This window comes from Macaca fascicularis, chromosome 20 (genome assembly GCF_037993035.2).
Source record: "Macaca fascicularis isolate 582-1 chromosome 20, T2T-MFA8v1.1".
Lineage (NCBI taxonomy): Eukaryota > Metazoa > Chordata > Mammalia > Primates > Cercopithecidae > Macaca > Macaca fascicularis.
In genome coordinates this window covers 71541358-71561425 of record NC_088394.1, presented here as the reverse complement: position 1 = coordinate 71561425, position 20068 = coordinate 71541358, and the positions used below count along the sequence as shown (strand labels likewise).

General features: G+C 43.2%; 1 protein-coding gene and 1 long non-coding RNA gene across 4 annotated transcripts; one reads left to right on the top strand and one right to left on the bottom strand.

Annotated features, from left to right (window-relative positions):
* Nucleotides 1-1968: 1968 nt before the first annotated feature.
* On the top strand, nt 1969-9260 carry LOC123570505 (cytoplasmic polyadenylated homeobox-like protein 2). Its single transcript, XM_045381950.3, is given in 5 exon segments — nt 1969-2149; nt 2296-2460; nt 4916-5109; nt 8173-9072; nt 9074-9260. Coding segments are annotated over 4 exon segments (1209 nt in total). The 5' UTR covers nt 1969-2149; nt 2296-2435; the 3' UTR covers nt 9164-9260.
* LOC135968890 (uncharacterized) lies at nt 4244-15444 on the bottom strand. 3 transcript variants are annotated; one of them, XR_010583906.2, is made up of 3 exons: nt 12631-15444; nt 5371-5476; nt 4244-4905 (listed from the first exon to the last, which is right to left on the bottom strand). It is a non-coding gene; the product is annotated as an uncharacterized lncRNA (long non-coding RNA). The 3 variants fall into 3 exon arrangements; XR_010583905.2 differs by lacking the exon at nt 12631-15444 and adding an exon at nt 9993-10152; XR_010583907.2 differs by lacking the exon at nt 12631-15444 and adding an exon at nt 10050-10152.
* Between the last annotated feature and the right edge of the window lie 4624 nt (nt 15445-20068).

Genomic DNA, 20068 nt, shown 5'->3' with positions numbered 1-20068 from the left:
CATGATTTGGGGAAGAACAAAAGAAATTTCCTAGAGAAGGTTAAAAACTAGTAGATAAATTTGATTATAATTTCAATTATTTTATTCCTATAGCATATATAAAAGAATATAAATTGAGATATACTATTAATATTTGATTAATTGTGATCATGGGCTGTCACTTATTTAAATGCAGGGATAAACAGACAATATTAGCTTAATAGGTAACTTCATTGTCTGGGTGGCTTAGCCCTTGAAAGTATTTTCTCCTAATTATATCTGTCGCTTTAGATATTTAACAATTGAACTGCTAAGTAAAGATTATGAGTCTTTACCACTCTTTTTTTTTTTTTTTTTTTTTGAGACGGAGTCTCGCTCTGTTACCCAGGCTGGAGTGCAATGGTGCGGTTTTGGCTCACTGCAACCTCTGCCTCCCATGTTCAAGTGATTCTCCTGCCTCAGTCTCCTGAGTAGCTAGGATTACAGGCGCCTGCTACCACGCCTGGCTAATTTTAGTATTTTTAGTAGAGACAGGGTTTCACCAGGTTGGCCAGGCTGGTCTCAAACACCTGACTTCAGGTGATCCACCCGCCTTGGCCTCCCAAAGTGCTGGGATTACAAGCGTGAGCCACCGCTCCTAGCCATTACCACACTTTATTCGTTGTGGAGTGAGCTCCTTGACCAAAGTCAATGCTATAAGGATTAATAAGACATTCCTAAGTCCGCAATAGTAATTCTGATGAAGTGTTACATTCAGGAAAGGTAAATCTGTCTCCAGAGTATCTGTTCCAATAAGAACGATGCAGTGACCCTTCCACAAAGAAAATGGTCCAGTGTAATGCATCTGTCCCTATGTTAGCACTCTAAGGACTCAGTGTTGGTTGCTGCTGCAGGTTAAGTTTGGCACTCAGCTGGGGTTGTTCAATGGCAGTGTTTGCCACATCGTGCCATGGACTACCAGTGCTCTCTTTACCACTGGAACTGGAGTCCTTATATAAAAAGAAGACGTATATATAACTTAAAGTATACCTATTTTTAGTTGTATATTTATAAGCATATATATCTCTGTAAGGTTCTGTTCTTATAGAACCACCTCCAATACCAAGGTCTGTATCATTCAGGGTTCAATCAGAGAAACAGTAGTGTTCCCAAGTCAAATCCCATAGTGAACTAGTGAGCTATATAAAACATATGTGTGTGTTTATATTATAAATATATAAATACATATACAATACACATACATACTCATACATATATAGAGAGACATATATGTGCCTTAGTCCATTTAGGCTGCTATAACAAAATACCATAGACGGGCTACTTTATAAACAACAGAAATTTCTCACAGTTCTGGAGATGGGGAAGTACAATCAGGTTTGGTGTCTGGTGAGGGCCCATTTCCTCCTGGACAGCCATCTTCTCACTCTAATCTCACATGGCAGAAGAATCACAGAGGTCTCCTCCCTCCCTCCCCCTCTCTGCTCTCTTTGATAAAGGCACTAATCCCTTTGAAGAGGACTTCACCCCCGTGACTCTACCACTTCCTAAAGGCCCCATCTCCTAATACCATTACCTTGTGGGGGAGGATATTGACCTACGAATTTTGAGGCTACATAAACATTCAGATCATAGCAATATAGAACTTACTTCTATAATTGTAGGGGCTGGATAGACAGGAATAAAGTCTGTGGCAAGCCCTTTGAAAAAGCAGTCAGAAACGCCTGAGGCACCAGCTGAGCACAGGTGGGAATTTTTTAAATTTTCATATAAATAAGGGTATCACCGTGTTGCCCAGGCTGGTCTTGAACTCCAAGGCTTAAGTGATTCTCCTGCCTCAGCCTCCCAAAGTGCGGGGATTACAGGCATTAGACACCACGCCCAGCCAGATGTGTTTTCCGGCTTCCCTCCAGAAAAACCTCAGTTTTGCTCTTAAGCCCTTTCACTGATTGAATTGAACCCACTCAGTTTATCCAAAATATTCTCACTTACTGAAAGCCAGCTGATTATATAAGCTAATCACATCTACAAAATACCTTCACAGCCACGCCTAGATTCACGGTTTATTGAAAAAATAGGGAGTGTAGCACAGCCAGGTTGACTGCTCTACATCGAAATGATGAAAAGACATGAGTTTCAGAAGAGCCGAGGAAAACAAAAAATACGAAGTAAGGTAAGGACATTCTTATAATGTAGAAACTAATGTAACCAAATCAAAATAATTAAACGAGTCATATTTAGAAAGGTATTATTAAAGAGGCAAAATCGCCTAGTAGAATCTGTACTTCTACTCAATCTAATTCAAGTTTCTTTCTACAGGTGTTAAATATTTAATGAGGGGATTAAATTGAAAGGTATTTAAGAAAAGGGTGGGTCACCTTGACCCTACATAAAGCCTGTGTCTTGGGAGCTGCTCAGTTACTCTCTGATCTCCGTGGAGTCCAGATCTTCTACCCAAGATGAGTTCGGACGGCACTTCAGGTGGTAAGTTCCCATCAGCTTTTTCTCCGTTCTTTGGTAATGCTACATGCCTTGATTTTTTTCTTTTTTTTTTTTTTTCTTTTTTTTTTGAGACGGAGTCTCGCTCTGTCGCCCAGGCTGGAGTGCAGTGGCGGGATCTCAGCTCACTGCAAGCACCGCTTCCCGGGTTTACGCCATTCTCCTGCCTCAGCCTCCCGAGTAGCTGGGACTACAGGCGCCCGCCACCTCGCCCGGCTAGTTTTTTGGTATTTTTTTTTAGTAGAGACGGGGTTTCGCCGTGTTAGCCAGGATGGTCTCGATTTCCTGACCTCGTGATCTGCCCGTCTCGGCCTCCCAAAGTGCTGCGATTACAGGCTTGAGCCACCGCGCCCGGCCTCCTTGCTTTTTTTCAAGTCCAAGTTTAAAGCACAAACACGGTTAGAGGTACAGATTGTTGGAGCAGCAGCTGTTTTTCGCTGATAAATTGTTAGAACAGCCATGGGTACTTTGAAGTTGGACTCTTGAATTTCAAATGTAAAATGGCAGCCGTGAGTCCCCTACAAGTGACATCTACCTAAAATTTTAAAGTCGACACTTTAAGTGGAGAAAAGAATATATGAACTACTTAATGAATCCTACAGAATTTTATTAAGATGTATTACTTTCCATTACAAAGTACCAGTTCTTGTGTATCTTTCTTAACCTTCTCAATTGTCTCATGAGTTTTACCTTTTTCATTAATTTTCCTCCTCCCTACTGCTTCCTCTTTTGGTAATTTTGTACATTTTCAGTAAATTCTCTCTTTGGAAACTTAGGTCATTGATTATAATTTTCTAATATGTACATTTAAGTGTTTATCCAATTTAGTATGACTTTGGCTGTATGCCTACAGTAAAAATGCAGAGTAACAATTAATAAAACAAGGAAGCCAAAGCAGGGGGATCAATTCCAGAGTTTGAAACCAGACTAGGCAGTAGAGCAAAGTACTATCGCCACAAAAAAAAAAAAAAAAAAAAAAAAAAGAGGCCAGGCAGGCGCGGTGGCTCACTCCTGTAATCCCAGCACTTTGTGAGGCCGAAGTGGATGGATCATGAGGTCAGGATATTGAGACCATCCTGGCGAACACGGTGAAACCCCGACTCTACTAAAAATACAAAAAATGAGTCGGGCATGGTGGCGGGCGCCTGTGGTCCCAGCTACTCGGGAGGCTGAGGCAGGAGAATGGCGTGAACCGGGGAGGCGGAGTTTGCAGTAAGCCAAGATGGCGCCGCTGCACTCCAGCCTGGGCGACAGAGCGAGTCTCCATCTCAAAAATTTTTTAAAAATTAGGAAGGCACGGTGGTGGTGCATACGTGTAGTCCCAGCTACTCCAAAGGCTGAGGTGCAAGAATCGCTTGAACCCAGTAGGCGGAGGTTGCAGTGAGCTGAGCACACGCCACTGCACTCCAGCCTAGGTGACAGAGGGAGACTGTCTCAAAAATAAATAAATAGCTGGCCGATGTGGCGGGAGCCTGTAGTCCCAGATACTCGGGAGGCTGACGCAGGAGAATGGCGTGAACCGGGGAGGCGGAGCTTGCAGTAAGCCAAGATGGCGCCGCTGCACTCCAGCCTGGGCGACAGAGCGAGTCTCCATCTCAAAAATTTTTTTAAAATTAGGAAGGCACGGTGGTGGTGCATACGTGTAGTCCCAGCTACTCCAAAGGCTGAGGTGCAAGAATCGCCTGAACCCAGTAGGCGGAGGTTGCAGTGAGCTGAGACCACACCACTGCACTCCAGCCTAGGCGACAGAGGGAGACTGTCTCAAAAATAAATTTAAAAAGAAGGATTTAATTGAAATATAGTGTGCATGCTTAAAATAGCGAATATTTATACATGTTTAATTTAATGAATGTTCACAAACCAACTACACTCATGGAACTCAGAGAGCACTCAGATAAAGAGAACGTAGTGGCACCCAAAGGTCTCCGTTCGCTTCCTTTCAGGCTCAGACTGCGTTCCCTCAGTAGCCCATATCGTGCCTTTCAATCAGTATAGATGAGTTTTTCCTCTTGTACATTACAGTGATGAAATAATAAAATATTCTTCTGCAATTAGTTCTAATTTTAAAGATAAATTCTCTAATCCAGATAGTAAATATGTTAGGCTGTGTGGACCCTAGACACATTTGAGCCTCAACTAACTCTGCTACTGTGGCTTGAAAACAGCCATAGACAGTACATAAGCAAATCAATGTGACTGGTGTTTCGATAAAACTCTATTTACAAAATGAGGCAACTGGCGGGATCTGGCCCATAGGCCTAGAGTTAACCAATTCATGCTTTCATTTGTAATTTTATTGTGAGTAGCTATGAGGTCACGCCTGGATTTCACCTTGGGAAGGGGAGGGAATCAATGGTGCTAACACTGTTTGGAACTCTTCTTTGGTCTGGTAATTACCAACATTCTCCAATGTTCTTCTCTCTGTTGATACTTTTGTCAGGTTTCCCAGCCAAAGAGAATCATCATAATGAAGAAAGACAAACAAACAAACAAAGAAAAACAAAACGCCGACATAAATTTTCTGAAGAATTATTGCAGGAACTTAAGGAAATATTTGGCGAAACCTGTTATCCTGATTACACAACTAGGAAAACACTGGCCAACAAATTTGGATGTCCAGTGAATGTAATAGATGTAAGTTCAAGATTTTTTTTTTTTTTTTTTTTTTTTTTTGAAACAGGGTCTCACTCCTGTCACCCAGGCGGATTTACAGTGGCACAATCACGGCTCACTGCAGCCTCCACTTTCCAGGCTCAGATGATTCCCCCACCTCAGTCCACTGAGTAGCTGGGACTACAGGAGCACACCACCCCGCTGGGCTTCGTATTTTTTTGTAAAAAATGAGGTCTTACACCCCGCTGGGCTTCATATTTTTTGTAAAAACTGGGGTCTTACCGTGTTGCCCAGGCTGGTCATGAACTCCTGGGGTCAAGAGATTCACCTGCCTCAGCATCCCAAAGTCCTGGGATTACAAGCATAAGTCACCACATCCAGCTGTTTCCTATAAAATTAAAGGGCAATGAGTACAGATGGAGGTAGAATGCAGGGGATTGGATAGGAAGGTACAGAATTCAAAGAAATGGGAGAGAGCAATCAAAATATATATGTATATACAGTTAATCCTCCATATCCACTGGGTCCGCATGCAGATTTGGAAAGTTAAAAAATGAAAATAGGATGGGTGCTGTGGCTCTCACTTCCAGCCCTGATCACATCACTGCATTCCAGCCTGTGTGACAAAGTGAGACTCTGTTTCAAAAACAAGGGGAGGTCGGGGTTGGCGGGGGAGCGCAAATAACAATACAAAAATTTTAAAATGATACAAATTTTAAAACAATACAGAATAAGAAATATTTATGTAGCATTTGTGTTATATTAGATATCAGGTATTGTATGTCATCTAGAGATGGTTTAAAGCATATGAGAGAACATGCATAGTATATATGCAAATGCCACACCATTTCATATGTATGAGGGCCTGAGACATCCTCAGACATTGGTATCCATAACCAATTTCAGAGAAAATTGTATACATGCACACAACAATATGAAAATATAAAAAATTAAGCAGTATATAGCATTTCATTGCATAAGAAATAGTATTATGTACTTGTGAAAATATAGTGGGTATGTATTGTGAAAACCAGACTATAGTGAGGCAAATTTGGAAGCAGTGGATGAGTTGATGCTGCTGTAGTTAGTGGTGGTGACGGTGGTTTGGGCCAGCTTGCTAGCTGTGCAGATGGATGGGACTAATGAGACTGTAGATGTTTGAGATGAAGCTGACAAAGTTTACCATGTGTGGGATATGCTGTGAAAGATAAGGTGGACTCAAAGGTTACTTGGACATTTGACTTAAGTCTATGGAAGATGAGAGTTGCCTTTTACTAAGGAGGGGACCTAGGGAGGAGCAGGTGTGTCAGATAAATCAAAATTTACATTTTGTACACATGAAGTTTCATATGTAAGATAAACATCCAAGTGGAAACACTAAGTGAACAGTCGAATACGCAGTTCTGAAGGGTTGGGAGAGCACTTAGCTAAGATTTAAATCTGAGAGTTGTCTGCTAGTGAGCTGACTGATGGGTGGTAGCCCCTAGTAGCTTCAGAATGAGGGTTGAAAAGATCCAGGCAGGATTAGAAAATTGGGACTTTCAACCCCATCCTCCAACTTCTGGAGAGGAGGTGGAGCTGAAGGTTAAATTGATCACCAATAGCCAATGGCTTAATCAATCATGACTATATAATAAAGCCTCCAGGAAAAAAAAAGGACTGAGTTTGAAGAGGGTCCAGATAGTTGAACATGTGGAAGTTCCTGGAGGTGGCTTATCCAGGGAAGGCAGGAAAGCTCTGCATCCCTTGCCCTATATCTCACCCTATGCATCCCCTCATCTATATCCTTTGTAATATCCTTTCTAATCAACTGGTAAACCTGAGTGTTTCACTTAGTTCTGTAAGCCACACTGGCAAGTTAATCAAACCCAGATAGGAGGTCAACAGTAGCCCTGACCTGAAGCCAGTCAGTCAAAAGTTTCAGAAGCCAAGACTTGCAACTGGCATCTGAAGGAGGGGCAGTCTTGCAGGACTGAGCCCTCGACCTGTGGGATCTGACAGTATTTCCAGGTATATAGTGTCAGAATTGAATTGAAGGACGCCCAGCTTGTGTGTACTGCAGAACTGTTGGCCTGGTGTGTGGAAAAACACATTTGCTCACACAAGCCTTTCCCTGTTGATTGTTGTGGTATGAGAGCAGAGGAAAAATGGTTTCTTTTTTTTTCCCTCAGAGTCATACAACAAATATATGCTCAGGAAGTTATTCAAACAATTGTACTCTTTAGTTGTAACCTGTGAACCAATGCATGTAAGAATTATGTGCATATAAGAAACAGAAAAGTGGGCCAGGTGAAGTGGCTCATGCCAGCACCTTGTATTTTTTGTAAAACACAAGTAATCCCAGCACTTTGGGAGGCTGAGGCGGGCAGATCACCCGAGGTCAGGAGTTCAGCGCCAGCCTGGCCAACATGGCGAAACCCCATCTCTACTAAAAATACAAAAAAATTAGCCAGGCATGGTGATGCACCTGTAATCCCAGCTACTCGGAGTCTGAGGTAGGAGAATTACTTGAACCCAGGAGGCGGAGGTTGCAGTGAGCCGAGATTGTACCATTGCACTCCAGCCTGGGCAACAAGAGCAAAACTCTATCTCCAAAAAAAAAAAAAGTCAAGAAAAGGAACAGAAATGTGGATGTCAGAAAACACACCACTAATTCTCCTTACCGGGAGAGTATGAGTAAAGTAGCAGGGTTGTGTGAACAATGCACGACTAGGTGGGACAGCTGGGAGCCTCTTCTGTAGCACAGAGTGAGTTTCTTCGTGAACAAGCAGAACATTACATATGGGTCACAAACAGGTTGGGGAGAGATTCTGGAAAGCCACGGTTTACATGTAAACCATGGTGTCACTGTCTCCAGTGAAGGAGGTTATGGTTCTAGAAATGCACAGTGCGTGACCTGTGTTACCACATGTGCCTCCTAGGATAGATTGCCTTTATTATTTATATGCTTTAATGTCAGCAGGCAAGTCAGGGACTCTGTTTGGAAGAGGCTTAAATAGAAAAATCCTCCTACATTAAGGAATGCATACAAGAATATATTCAGATAAGTAGAGTCAATAAAATAATATTATCTTTTCCCTCTAGAATTGGTTCCAAAATAAAAGAGCCAGACTTCCACCTGCAGAAAGACACAGATTATTTGTTCTTCAGAAAAAGCATTATTTTCCAGTCCGAGCCCATCCATTTTTAAGCTGCCAGGAGGCCCAGCCTGCAGTTCCCAACTATGCCACAGAGCAGAGCTTCTCTGGAGCCCAGGGGGTTTTGATGAGTACAGCTGGTTGCTCCCCTCTGGAGAAACAGAGGATTCCCAGTCAACAGATGGGCTACAATTGCTTCTCTTTGGAGAACCAAGAGATTCTCAGTCAACAGGTGGGCCCCCAGTGCTCTTATCTGGAGAAACCGGGGATTCCCAGTCAGCAGGTGGCCTCCCAGAGCTACCATCTGGTCACAGGCACTGAAAAGCAACCACGCTGTGCTTTGGAGTATGGTGGTGACACAGGAAGTGGGCATTTTACTGACTATCGTTTTCTCAGCTACAACTCTGCAGTATGCCTTCATCCTCCTCCATCTTCTGTGCCATATTTTCATGGAGAAAGGACTGAAACCAGGGAAAGCCAGCATGCAAGTCCCTTCCTTTTGGATTATGCTCAAGGTGCATATGGGGTGAAGAAAGACCATTGTCATTGCTCATTCTCTTTCTCACTGCTGCAAGAACAGCAGCAGAATGATTGGCAGTATCACCCGCAGCAGCACCAACAGCCTCAGAATTACTTAGAGGGGATGATGGTCCAGGAACGGCTGCCGATGGACTCGGGTCCTTGGGATCTAGGGAAGCAGTGGCCCTCGGCTCAGTCACAGCTGCAGAGTCAACTGCCTCAGAATAATGGAAAGCCGTTGTGCTCGCAGCTGCAGCAGGTGCCTCCCCAAATAGCTGCCGACTCACCCCTGCTGCCTCTAGGGCAAGATATGCAGGAAGGGGCTTCAGAGCAACCCAGGGCCCAAGGGCAGCAACTTTAAGGTGAGGAGTAGGCAAGGGTCTGCAGCAGGGAACCAAGGATGCAGCTCTGCAAAGTAGTGCTAAGTGTCAGAGAACCCCAGTCACCCACACAGTAGTGCAAGACAGAGCCCTTACCAGAAGCCTCCACATTAATAAAAGAAAAAAAAAAAAAAAAGCCAGGTGAGGTTGTTTGAGCCCAGGAGTTCAAGAAAAGCCTGGGCAACATGGTGACTCCCTGTCTCTATAAAAAAACTTTTTTAAAAAATTAGCTGGGCATGATGGTGTGCTCCTGTGGTCCCAGCTACTCAAGAGGCTGAGGCAGGAGGATCACTTAAGCCCAGCAGTTCGAGGCCAGCCAGGGCAATATTGGAAGATCCCATCTCTACAAACAAAACAAAACAAAAATATAAAACTAAACCAAAAAATTTAGCTAGGCATAGTGGCTTGTGCCTATGGTCCAAGCTACTTCAGAGGCAGAAGTGAAAAGATCACTTGAGCCTGGGAGGTGGAGGCTGCAGTGAGCTGTGATCATTCCACTACACTCCAGCCTGGGTGACAGAGTGAGACCCTGTCTATGAAAAATAAAATAAAAAAGAAGAAAACTAAAACTGTCTACAGTGTCCACATGTGTTATAGCTCGTGACCATGTAGTTTATGGTGGCCTTGACAAGTCTGACTCCATATAATATGGATTGAAAAACTAGCAAGCACAGAGATTGCAGGAGCATTGCTCAAACCACATCATGCAAAGTCTAATGACATTTTGCCTTCAGAAAAAGGAGGCTCTTGCCCAGCCCCTGCTTCAGGCATTGTTCCCCTCAGAGGCAATATAGCCAACAAGAACAGAGTAACCACAAAGTCCCACAGCAGTGACAATTGGATGGGGGGTTCTAAAGGCTACTCTTACAAAACTCTCTCCTCCATGGACCAGAGCAGTATCTCCAGGATGTGAAGCATGGCCTACCAGGACCCAGCTGTATCTTCTCAGCAGCCAGCTCCACCGAAGAAGCTCTGCCTGTGAAGGGAGCTGCGGCAACATCAGCCTGGCCTTTGTACATCTCAAAAGCAGCCCAATATAAAGGCAGGAGCTTTTAAGTGTAAGGCATTTAAAGACACAGTACATAAAGCCAGGCACAATGGCTCACACCTGTAATCCTAGCACTTTGGGAAGCCAGGGCAGGAAGATCTCTCTGAGCCCAGGGATTCAAGACCAGCCTGGGAACCATGGCAAGACCTTGTCTCTAGAAAAAGGAAGAAAACAAAACAGTACAAGAGGACTGAAAAGCCTCAGGAAGTTGCTGTGCTGAAGCAACCCCCACCAGCCCTCTTAGCTGACAGCTGCTGCCCAGGAATCCAGAGTTTGTGACCCAATCATCTAGGGATGTGACGCCAAGGCCAACAAAGATCTGAAGTACCCAGGTGAGTCTCTGAATGTCAGGTGCTGACCTCATTTTTAGAAAAGATCAAGTGTCTTTGAACTTCCAGGTCTTTTTAATAGTTTTGGTCTTTGACATGTAGAATTATTTCTCAAAGATTCCAGAGTTTTGTCAAAGCATATATTGTAATATGAATTAGGCAACTTGCGTTAAAAGCTGAAATTTCCCACCAATTCTCTATTAGATGCATCCTACATAGAAATTCTTCCAAGTGTTCCAAAGAATACACAGCCATAGAAACACAGTATATCAAGTTGACTGATGAAGAATCAAAATAAAGTATAAAGTAATAAGCTAGCACAGTTAATAAGAATGAGCTAGATCTATAGATACATGTGAGATTTATGAGGCACAACGTTTCATTGTTTTTTCCAGAGCAGGAGTGGATGTTTATTTTAAAGGACTTTAGAACAGGAAAGAAAGGAAAGTAAGTTTGGAAGAAACCTAAGTTGGGACGTCAAGGTCAAGTGTGGTCTTTAACCTTGATCTTAGGACTTTATAGGGTGACCCCTTTTCCATGATTCTTCTTTTAGGGCAGTCTGCCCACATGTGCAGTGCTTGAAAAATAAGCACACAAAGTGTGTTTAGGGAATTGTGTGTGTACCCATCTGAGGCTTTTCCTCGCCTTTCTGGTGGAGTAACCCCAGGACATATTCCACCATTTTGTCTCTTGATGCACATGCCCCAGAATTTGCTGCTCCCTGGCATCTGCATTCAATTAACACTTTAGTGTAACAGGTATGGATCATCAGAAAATGGCCTCTCCCTGGCCCCAGTGGCCGGTTTATTGCCTTTACAGAGGCAATGTGAAACTTGCTGAACCATCACCCGGCTTTCCTGGGGGTGGGGGAGAGACCTCTCCCGCCTGTCTCATGCCTGTCTAACTACCTGTAAAATTTTCACCCTCAAGAGCCCAAGACCTCAAATCTTTGAAAGAAATTAGATAAAGGTCAGTCTTATTTAACTGCTTCCCGCTGACAAAGGGGATGTGGTGGTTCTGCATGTCTTGGCCTCTTGCTAGCTGTCAGGGTAGGAGGATGACTCCGTGGGTTGGCGAAAGTAGTATCTAGCAAGGTCCAAGGGAGACAGGGGCAGGAGTTTGCCTTCCTGTCCCACTAATGGGCAGTCTAGGGGTCCCCTGTAGAGGGGTGCCTCTTGAATATTGAGAGGACAGTATCCCACACTGAGGATCATCTGGAGCTTGATGGCCTGAAGGCGACAGGAGACAGATCATGTTACTAGATTTAGAAGACATAGGCCAAAGCAAAATAAGGGAATGAGGACAGCTCCAAAAAATTGAGGCTGCCAAGATGCCCAGTTAACTGGTAGCCATGGTCATGCCTGCTAAGACTTGGGCTGCCAACTTATTTCAGTGTGCCCAGAACTAGAATATTGGTCCAGATTTTTAAGTTACCCATCTGTTTTGTTTCTTCTGAGCTGCAGTGAGAGATCACCGGTTGGTTCACAGAAATAAGCAAGGTTAGGCTACAATGCAGACAAAAGCTTAGAACTGATGACGTTAGAAAGTAAGAGTAGGTGTACCATAAATTGTGACACATAGTTTTTCTCTTTACAGTCCTCCTTTTTATTAAAATCATGATAGGAATGATTTGTTTGTAAAACAAACTTTAGTCTTATCATATTTGGCCTGATTGCATAAAATGCAGCAAGGATAATTATTTTTACATAGGCTTTTAAAATTGGCTTTGATGGAACTCTGTTCCATAAGAAATCTCAGAGAAGACATTTTAAAAGCCAAGCACAGCCATGGGTTTGTACCCTCAAATACCTATGAGAAGGGTAGATTTCTGTCCTCTTGAGGTCTCTAGATAACTTGGAGCACCTGGGCCTGTTAGACAGTGACATTCTTTACTCACCACAGGTTAGGTCCCCATACAGGGACTCTGTAGACAAGGTATGAGGCCAGTCTCCCCAAGGAACTTTTATTGGCCCTATAAGTCAAGCTTGATTTCCTTAAAGGAAAGCATGCCATTCCAGTCAAAGTCCTGGTAAAACAGCCAATTTCTCTAATGGTGTCCTGTTGCAAAAGAAAACATTCTAATTGCATTTATGCAAATAACTATATTGCCACACATTAAGAATACTCACACATAGTTTCCAAATTCTGCAGAAATTAGAGAGAAACAAATGTGCTCCAAATTTTGTTCACAGGAGTATACTCAATTGTGAAAAGCTGTAAATAGCTCAAAAGAAATGTTTTCTTGGCTCTGAAAAACAAAGGATTTTGCAAAAAGTCAAAAAGATGACTTCACTCTTCTATTAGTTCAGTGCGTTCAGTTAACTCTCATTCCACTTGATATTCATGAACATTTCAACTATTAATATATGTATCTGCTTGGCTATCTGCTTTTAATTAAGCTGACTTTTAACCATAGCGCTCTTTAAAAAATCATTTTACATTTCTTATTACCCTACTTTATCCAGGCCAAATGAACAATATTTCTGGCCTTTAAACATTATCAAAAGTAACCTCACAGGCGAAACAAATCTTAACTAAGGTTATGACTTAACCATGAGGTGCTTTTAAAGAGGTGGCAAGCAGTTTTTAAAACATTTAAAGCCTCCACAGGTAGCTCAGAGAAAGGAAAATTCAAGAAGGGAAGTCAGAAGTCATTCATGGAGGGGCAGAGAAAAAATTGCCTGGACTATCATATATCTGTGCAGAACATGATGTGTTGAAAGGAACAAGAGCACATTATAAATTGGGTGGAGAAGCACGTGGTTGGTGCAGAGCATCTCTGCACAGCAGGAAAAGGAGACAATTACCAAGTGCATTACAGACCTAAAGCTGCTGGCAAAGAAGGCTCAAGCACAGCCAGTTATGTAAATGTATCTATCCCAATTGAGATAGCTAGAAACAGTTGACTGACTAAATGGAAACTAGTCTAGGTGACAAAATATTTCTGTATTGGTGTCTACTGAAGTTATAGTTTACCTCTCCTAAAAATGAAAAGTTTATTTAATATAGTGAGAGAATGAAATCTATCAGCCAGTCAGATGTTTCTCATCCTTCTTACTCTGCATCTGAGTTGTTCCATAATCACTTCTGAATAAGCAGTTTGCCTTAGATTAAAACTTGCTGCCTAACTAAAAATTAGCAGGCTATAGTTTAAATTTGTAATTCTACCATCTTTCAATAAAGTGACAATTGAATGAGAAAAAAAAGTTATCCCCCCTCAAGAGATTGCTCAGTTAGATTTTTTGCTAGGACTTTTCTGAATAAGTGTGGGATATTTCTAAACCTCTGAGGTAGGGCTTTCTAGGTTGAAGCTATTGGTTAATGATTTAGATAGCTTTCCTGGGAGAAATAAGGCTATTACAGAGAAAGATGAATTTAGAGGACAGGTAAATATTCAGTGAGCACTGATCTTGGAGATTATATTTTTGCCCCAAAGAGGTGTGAGGTATTTAGACATTACCAAGGACCAGTGGGAGAATGGTAATTGGTCCCTTAAGTAATAAAAAGGGGTATGGATCTTTTATTTGAGGGGAAGGGACGCCATTTGCCCTACCCAACAGGCTTAAAGCCCTGTCCTTCCTGTTCTGCTCTCAGTTATGAAAGACTGAAGAGGCTAATCTGAGGACCTGTTGCACAGGGGCACTGGGTTCCAAGGCTGACTTGTAATTTTCTCCTAGTTCATTATTAAGCCAAATAGTTTAAGTTTTGGAGAAATTAAATTTTTCCCACTTTTAGGGGATGTATCCAAGGGGCATGTCCTGTGATATGAAGACATGACTACCCATCTGGGAAGAGAGAACAGAGGAGGAAAAAAGGAAAAAATAAAAAAGAAGGCATCCCCCCTTTCTTCTATTATCCTGAAGAGGGCATTTCCCATCAACCTGGGCTCTGGACTTAACCAGTCTTTACAGTCTACCCTTAGTAACTGTATCGTCACAATTACCCACTTGAGAACAGAGGGAATACAGAAGTGAACAGTGAGCCCCTGTCTATCTCTGGGCTTCTGGAATTAACTAGTCCTTACCAGAGACACAATGTTTAATTTTAAAGTGCGTTGCCTAATTAATAGTATAGTACAAGAATTATCAAAATGAAACAAGGTAAAGCTAGGTCTTGTAAATCTGGAATACACATAAATATATGCATACACACATAGTAAAAAATATTTCTAAAAATATAGATACTGTATTGATAGTCTTTAAATTACTGAAAGTTTAATTTGGACAAGATAAAAAAGAATAGCTTTTCTCCTCTGTTATGAAACTGAGAAATAAAAATAAAATTCTAAGGGCCCAACTTACTGAACAGACCACATCTTGACCAAGGGGACCCAAGAGAAAACTGAGTTCTCGGCTGGACGTAGTGGCTCCTGCCTGTAATCCCAACGCTTTGGGAGGCCAAGGCAGGTGGATCACCTGAGGTCAGGAGTTCAAGGCCAGCCTACACAACATGGCGAAACCCCGTCTCTAAAAATTAGCCAGACATGGTGGCAGGCACCTGTAATCCCAGCTACTCAGGAGGTTTAGGCAGGAGAATCACTTGAACCTGAGAGGCAGAGGTTGCAGTGAGCTGAGATTGAGCCATTGCACTCCAACCTGGGTGACAGGAGCGAAATTCCGTCTCAAAAAAAATAAAACTGAGTTCTCAGCCATGACAGGATGGGAGGTCAGACACAGCTCGTTATACCTGTTCCTTCACTATCATTAAGCTTTCTTCTGTAAGAGCTCAAAAAAACCAGCCCTTTCAAAAGATTCCACCACTTATATCAACCAACTGCTTGACTGCTCTCCCTTCTTTTAGCAGTTTCAGCATAACAACAGATGAGCTTTTCTTCTGATGAGAGACCACCAACCATGGAATGATCCTGGCCAGTCTATGACGAATGCCCAGTGAGGGTTTTTGTGTCCTCTACTTCACCTTTGGATGTCAAAGAGCACAACACTCCACCCTGGGATCATGCTGATGCCGCCATCTTTGAACATGGGTCACAGAGAGGCATGAAGCTGAATTGCATATATATATATATGTTTCTCCTTTCATAAATATGCATTATTTTCTCTATAGCTCATTGAATATGTATATCTGGCCACCCCATCCAGCTTAAATTCCTGTCTTATTCTTTGGACCCTTGAAGTGTCTATTTCTAGTTTCTGGCTGGGGAGCTATGCTTCCCAGCTTGTCAGAACGGCCACCCTGCAGGCTACAATCCTTTATGAAAAATAAAGCTCTCCTTTCCATATTTATGAATCTTATCATTCTTCCATTGACAAAACATAGCATTATAAACAGAAATGTGAATAAAAGTATACTAGCGTCTGTGGATTCACTGGATTTTGTATGCACACAATCACACCGTCTGCCAATAAAAGTATTCTTTCTTATTTCCAGTCCTTCTACTTTCATTTTTCTTCCTTACTACTTGGCTGAGAAATGCAGTAAAATGCTAAATCGGGGTAGAAACAACATCACTGCCACATCGCCAAGCTTCACATCAGGTATATTTCCAAACATATATTACCAAATATGGGCTTAAGGGGTTCCCTTTTATTTCTGTTGTTCTTAGCTTCTTCCCTCAAAAATCTGAAATCTCTCCGAATTTTTAAGTTTTTAAATGTCTTTCTTCATCTGTTGTGATGATGGTATTTTTCTTCCATAATCTGTTCATGTGGTGACTGTTGGTAAAGCACTGCAATTTTAGAAAAATCCAACTAGCTTATGACATACCCTTTTTATGTATTTCTAGATTGGAGGTGCCAGTAGTTTAAGATTTTGGTGTCTATGTTCATGAGTGATATTGGCTTCATTTATTCTTTATTAAATGCTTGAAATTTAAAGTGATTCTGCCTGGCTCTGACATTATTTTCATGGAAACATTGTTGACTACTGACTCTATACAATTACAAGACAAGCATTTCTCTTTAGATCAGTTTTGGGGACATTGAATTTTTCTTTTTTTCTTTTTTCTTTCTTTTTTTTTTTTTTTTGGACGGAGTCTTGCTCTGTCACCCAGGCTGGAGTGCAGTGGCTCGATCTCTGCTCACTGCAAGCTCCACCTCCTGGGTTCATGCCATTCTCCTGTCTCAGCCTCCCAAGTAGCTGGGACTACAGGCGCCCCCCCACCACACCCAGCTAATTTTTTTGTATTTTTAGTAGAGATGGGGTTTCTCCATGTTAGCCAGGATGGTCTCTATCTCCCGACTTCGTGATCCGCCCACCTTGGCCTCCCAAAGTTGTGGGATTACAGATGTGAGCCACCGCACCCAGCTGGGAAGTTGAATTTTTCTAAGAATATATCCATTTCATCGAAATCTTCAAATTTATTATAAAATCACCCCAACATCCTCTTTTTCATTCCTAGGGCATATGTAGCAGTGTACTGTTTGTAATGTTTCATATTTGGACTTTCTATGTCTGTTCTTGATTTGTTTGTCAGACGTTTGTCCTCTCAAACAACCAGGGTCTGTGGGAAAGACCTCAGTGCTCTTTGTGAGCATGACTTTCTGGGGCAGTGGGGGCTGCTGAGGGCCAGGGGGCCTGTCTGGTTAGGGTCCTGGGCCTCTCCTAGACAGCTCAGGTGTCCCGGCTCCCGCCAGTGGGTACCCACATCCCCTAGTCACTGAGGGCCTCTGTGAAAAGACATCTGCACGTTTCAGGAAGGCCCTGTCACTGCACAAAGGAGTCCTGAGGCCCTGGGACTCAGGCTAAGCAAGGACTTAGTTAAGAGTGGGTCGTGTTGCAGGCTTGCATGCAGCAAGATCCCATTTTCCTCCACAAAGACAACTGCTCACAGGAAGGCCCAGGGCCCCCAACAAGCCACTTTCACTTGTGTCCTCCTCAGACTTCCAGTGCCTAAAAACCCAGGGTGGGGAAGCCTCAAGGATGCGGTCCCAGATCTGGCAAGGCATGTTCCAGTCCTGGTCACGTGCGCACTGAAGCCTTAGGAGACAGAAATGGGGACTCAGGGGTCAAAATCAAGATTTAACCGTTGGAGGGCCGTCATGGCCTGAATTCTGGCCAACCCCCGCATTCATATGATTCATATGTTGAAGTCCAAACCCCTAGTACCTTCAAATGTGTGGGCCTTCAAAGAGGTAATTAAGGTAAAATTGTAATAGCCAGTTGGGTTTATCTTGTCTGCTGCTCAGAAAGCCAGATGTCCTGAGAACAACCGGTATTACAGCAAAGAAAGAGGTTAATCAGGATGGGCGCAGTGGCTCACGCCTGTAATCCCTACACTTTGGGAGGCCGAGGCGGGTGGATCACGAGGTCAGGAGATGGAGACCATCCTGGCTAACACGGTGAAACCCCGTCTCTACTAAAAATACAAAAAATCAGCCGGGCGCGGTGGTGGGCGCCTGTAGTCTCAGCTACTCGGGAGGCTGAGGCAGGAGAATGGCGTGAACCCAGGAGGCGGAGCGTGCAGTGAGCTGAGATCCGGCCACTGCACTCCAGCCTGGGTAACGGGGTGAGACTCCACCTCAAAAAAAAAAAAAGAAAGAAAGAGGTTAATCATCACAGGGCCAGCCAGGTGAGAACAAGGAGAAACTTCTCAAACCCATCTCTCTGATAATTCGGAGGCTAGGGCTTTTTTAGGATATTTTGGCAAGCAGGGTGCTGAGAAACAATTTATGAAATCACAGGGGTATGTAAAACTGTCTTCATGCAGCTGAGCTAGTTTCTGGGAGGGGGCCTCACGGACCAGGAGGGGCTTTTGATCTACTAAAGTGCCAAATCTGAAAACTATCTCACACACTCATTCTCTGAGTTTTACATTCGCGATGTTATTTTTAGGGGTAGCTGGGGAAGTTATAAATTTTGTAACTCCTGGCTACGTGACTCTGGAGTACTCAACAACCTATAGAAAAACACCCTGATCGAAGGCAGGTTATTGGTTAACTATGCCTATTTTTTAGAAAAGTTTAAGTCGCCGGGCGCGGTGGCTCAAGCCTGTAATCCCAGCACTTTGGGAGGCCGAGACGGGCGGATCGCGAGGTCAGGAGATCGAGACCATCCTGGCTAACACGGTGAAACCCCGTCTCTACTGAAAAATACGAAAAACTAGCCGGGCGAGGTGGCGGGCGCCTGTAGTCCCAGCTACTCGGGAGGCTGAGGCAGGAGAATGGCGGGAACCCGGGAGGCGGAGCTTGCAGTGAGCTGAGATCCAGTCACTGCCCTCCAGCCTGGGCGGCAGAGCGAGACTCCGTCTCAAAAAAAAAAAAAAAAAAAAAAAAAAGAGGTAAGATGAAGTCTACCATATTAGATTATTCTTATTATAATTCTGCAAAAGGCTGTGCACAGTGGCTCAGGCCTTTAATCCCTATACCTTGGCCTGGCCAAAAGCCCTTTTAAACACTCAAACTATACAGCAAAAAATCATTAATAAAAATGTTGACTAGGCTGGGCGCGGTGGCTCGTGCCTGTAATCCCAACACTTTGGGAGGCCAAAGCGGATGTATCATCTGAGGCCAGGAGTTCGAGACCAGCCTGGCCATCATGGTGAAACCCCATCTCTATTAAAAATACAAAAATTAGCCAGGTGTGATGACACAAGTCTGTAATCCCAGCTACTCAGGAGGCTGAGGCTGGAAAGTCGCTTGAACCTGGGAGATGGGAATTGCAGTGGGCAGAGACTGAGCCATGGCACTCCAGCCTGAGTCACAGGGCCAGATTTCATCTTGGAAAAAAAAAAAAAATGAAAAGAAAAAGAAAATGTTGACCAGACATCGTGGCTAATGCCTATAATCCCAGCACTTTCAGAGGCCAAGGCAGGGGGATCACTTGAGCCCAGGAGTTTGAGGCTCTAGCGAGAGAGCCAAGCCTTGTCTCTAAAAAAGAAAAATAATGCTCTATTAGAAACTATTCATTTAATGCAAAAGAAAGCAGTAAATTTCAGGCCTCTGAGCCCATGCTAAGCCATCATATCCCCTGTGACCTGCACGTATACATCCAGATGGCGTGAAAGAACTGAAGATTCACAAAAGAAGTGAAAATAGCCTTAACGGATGACATTCCACCATTGTGATTTGTTTCTGCCCCACCCTAACTGATCAATGTACTTTGTAATCTTCCCCACCCTTAAGAAGGTTCTTTGTAATCTCCCCCACCCTTAAGAAGGTTCTTTGTAATTCTCCCCACCCTTGAGAATGTACTTTGTGAGATCCACCCCCTGCCCGCTAAACATTGCTCCTAACTCCACAGCCTATCCCAAAACCTGTAAGAATTAATGATAATCCCACCACCCTTTGCTGACTCTCTTTTCGGACTCAGCCCACCTGCACCCAGGTGAAATAAACAGCCATGTTGCTCACACAAAGCCTGTTTGGTGGTCTCTTCACACGGACGCGCGTGACAGTAAATATGATTTTGGGCACACCAACATCTGTATCATTCAGGGTTCAATCAGAGAAACAATCAGTAATGTTCTGAGGTCAAATCTAATAGTGAACTAGTGAACTATATATATGTGTGTGTGCCTGTGTGTATTTATATTATATAGGTACATATACGTCTATACACATACACACTTGTACATATATATATAAAGCCATATATATGCCTTAGTCCATT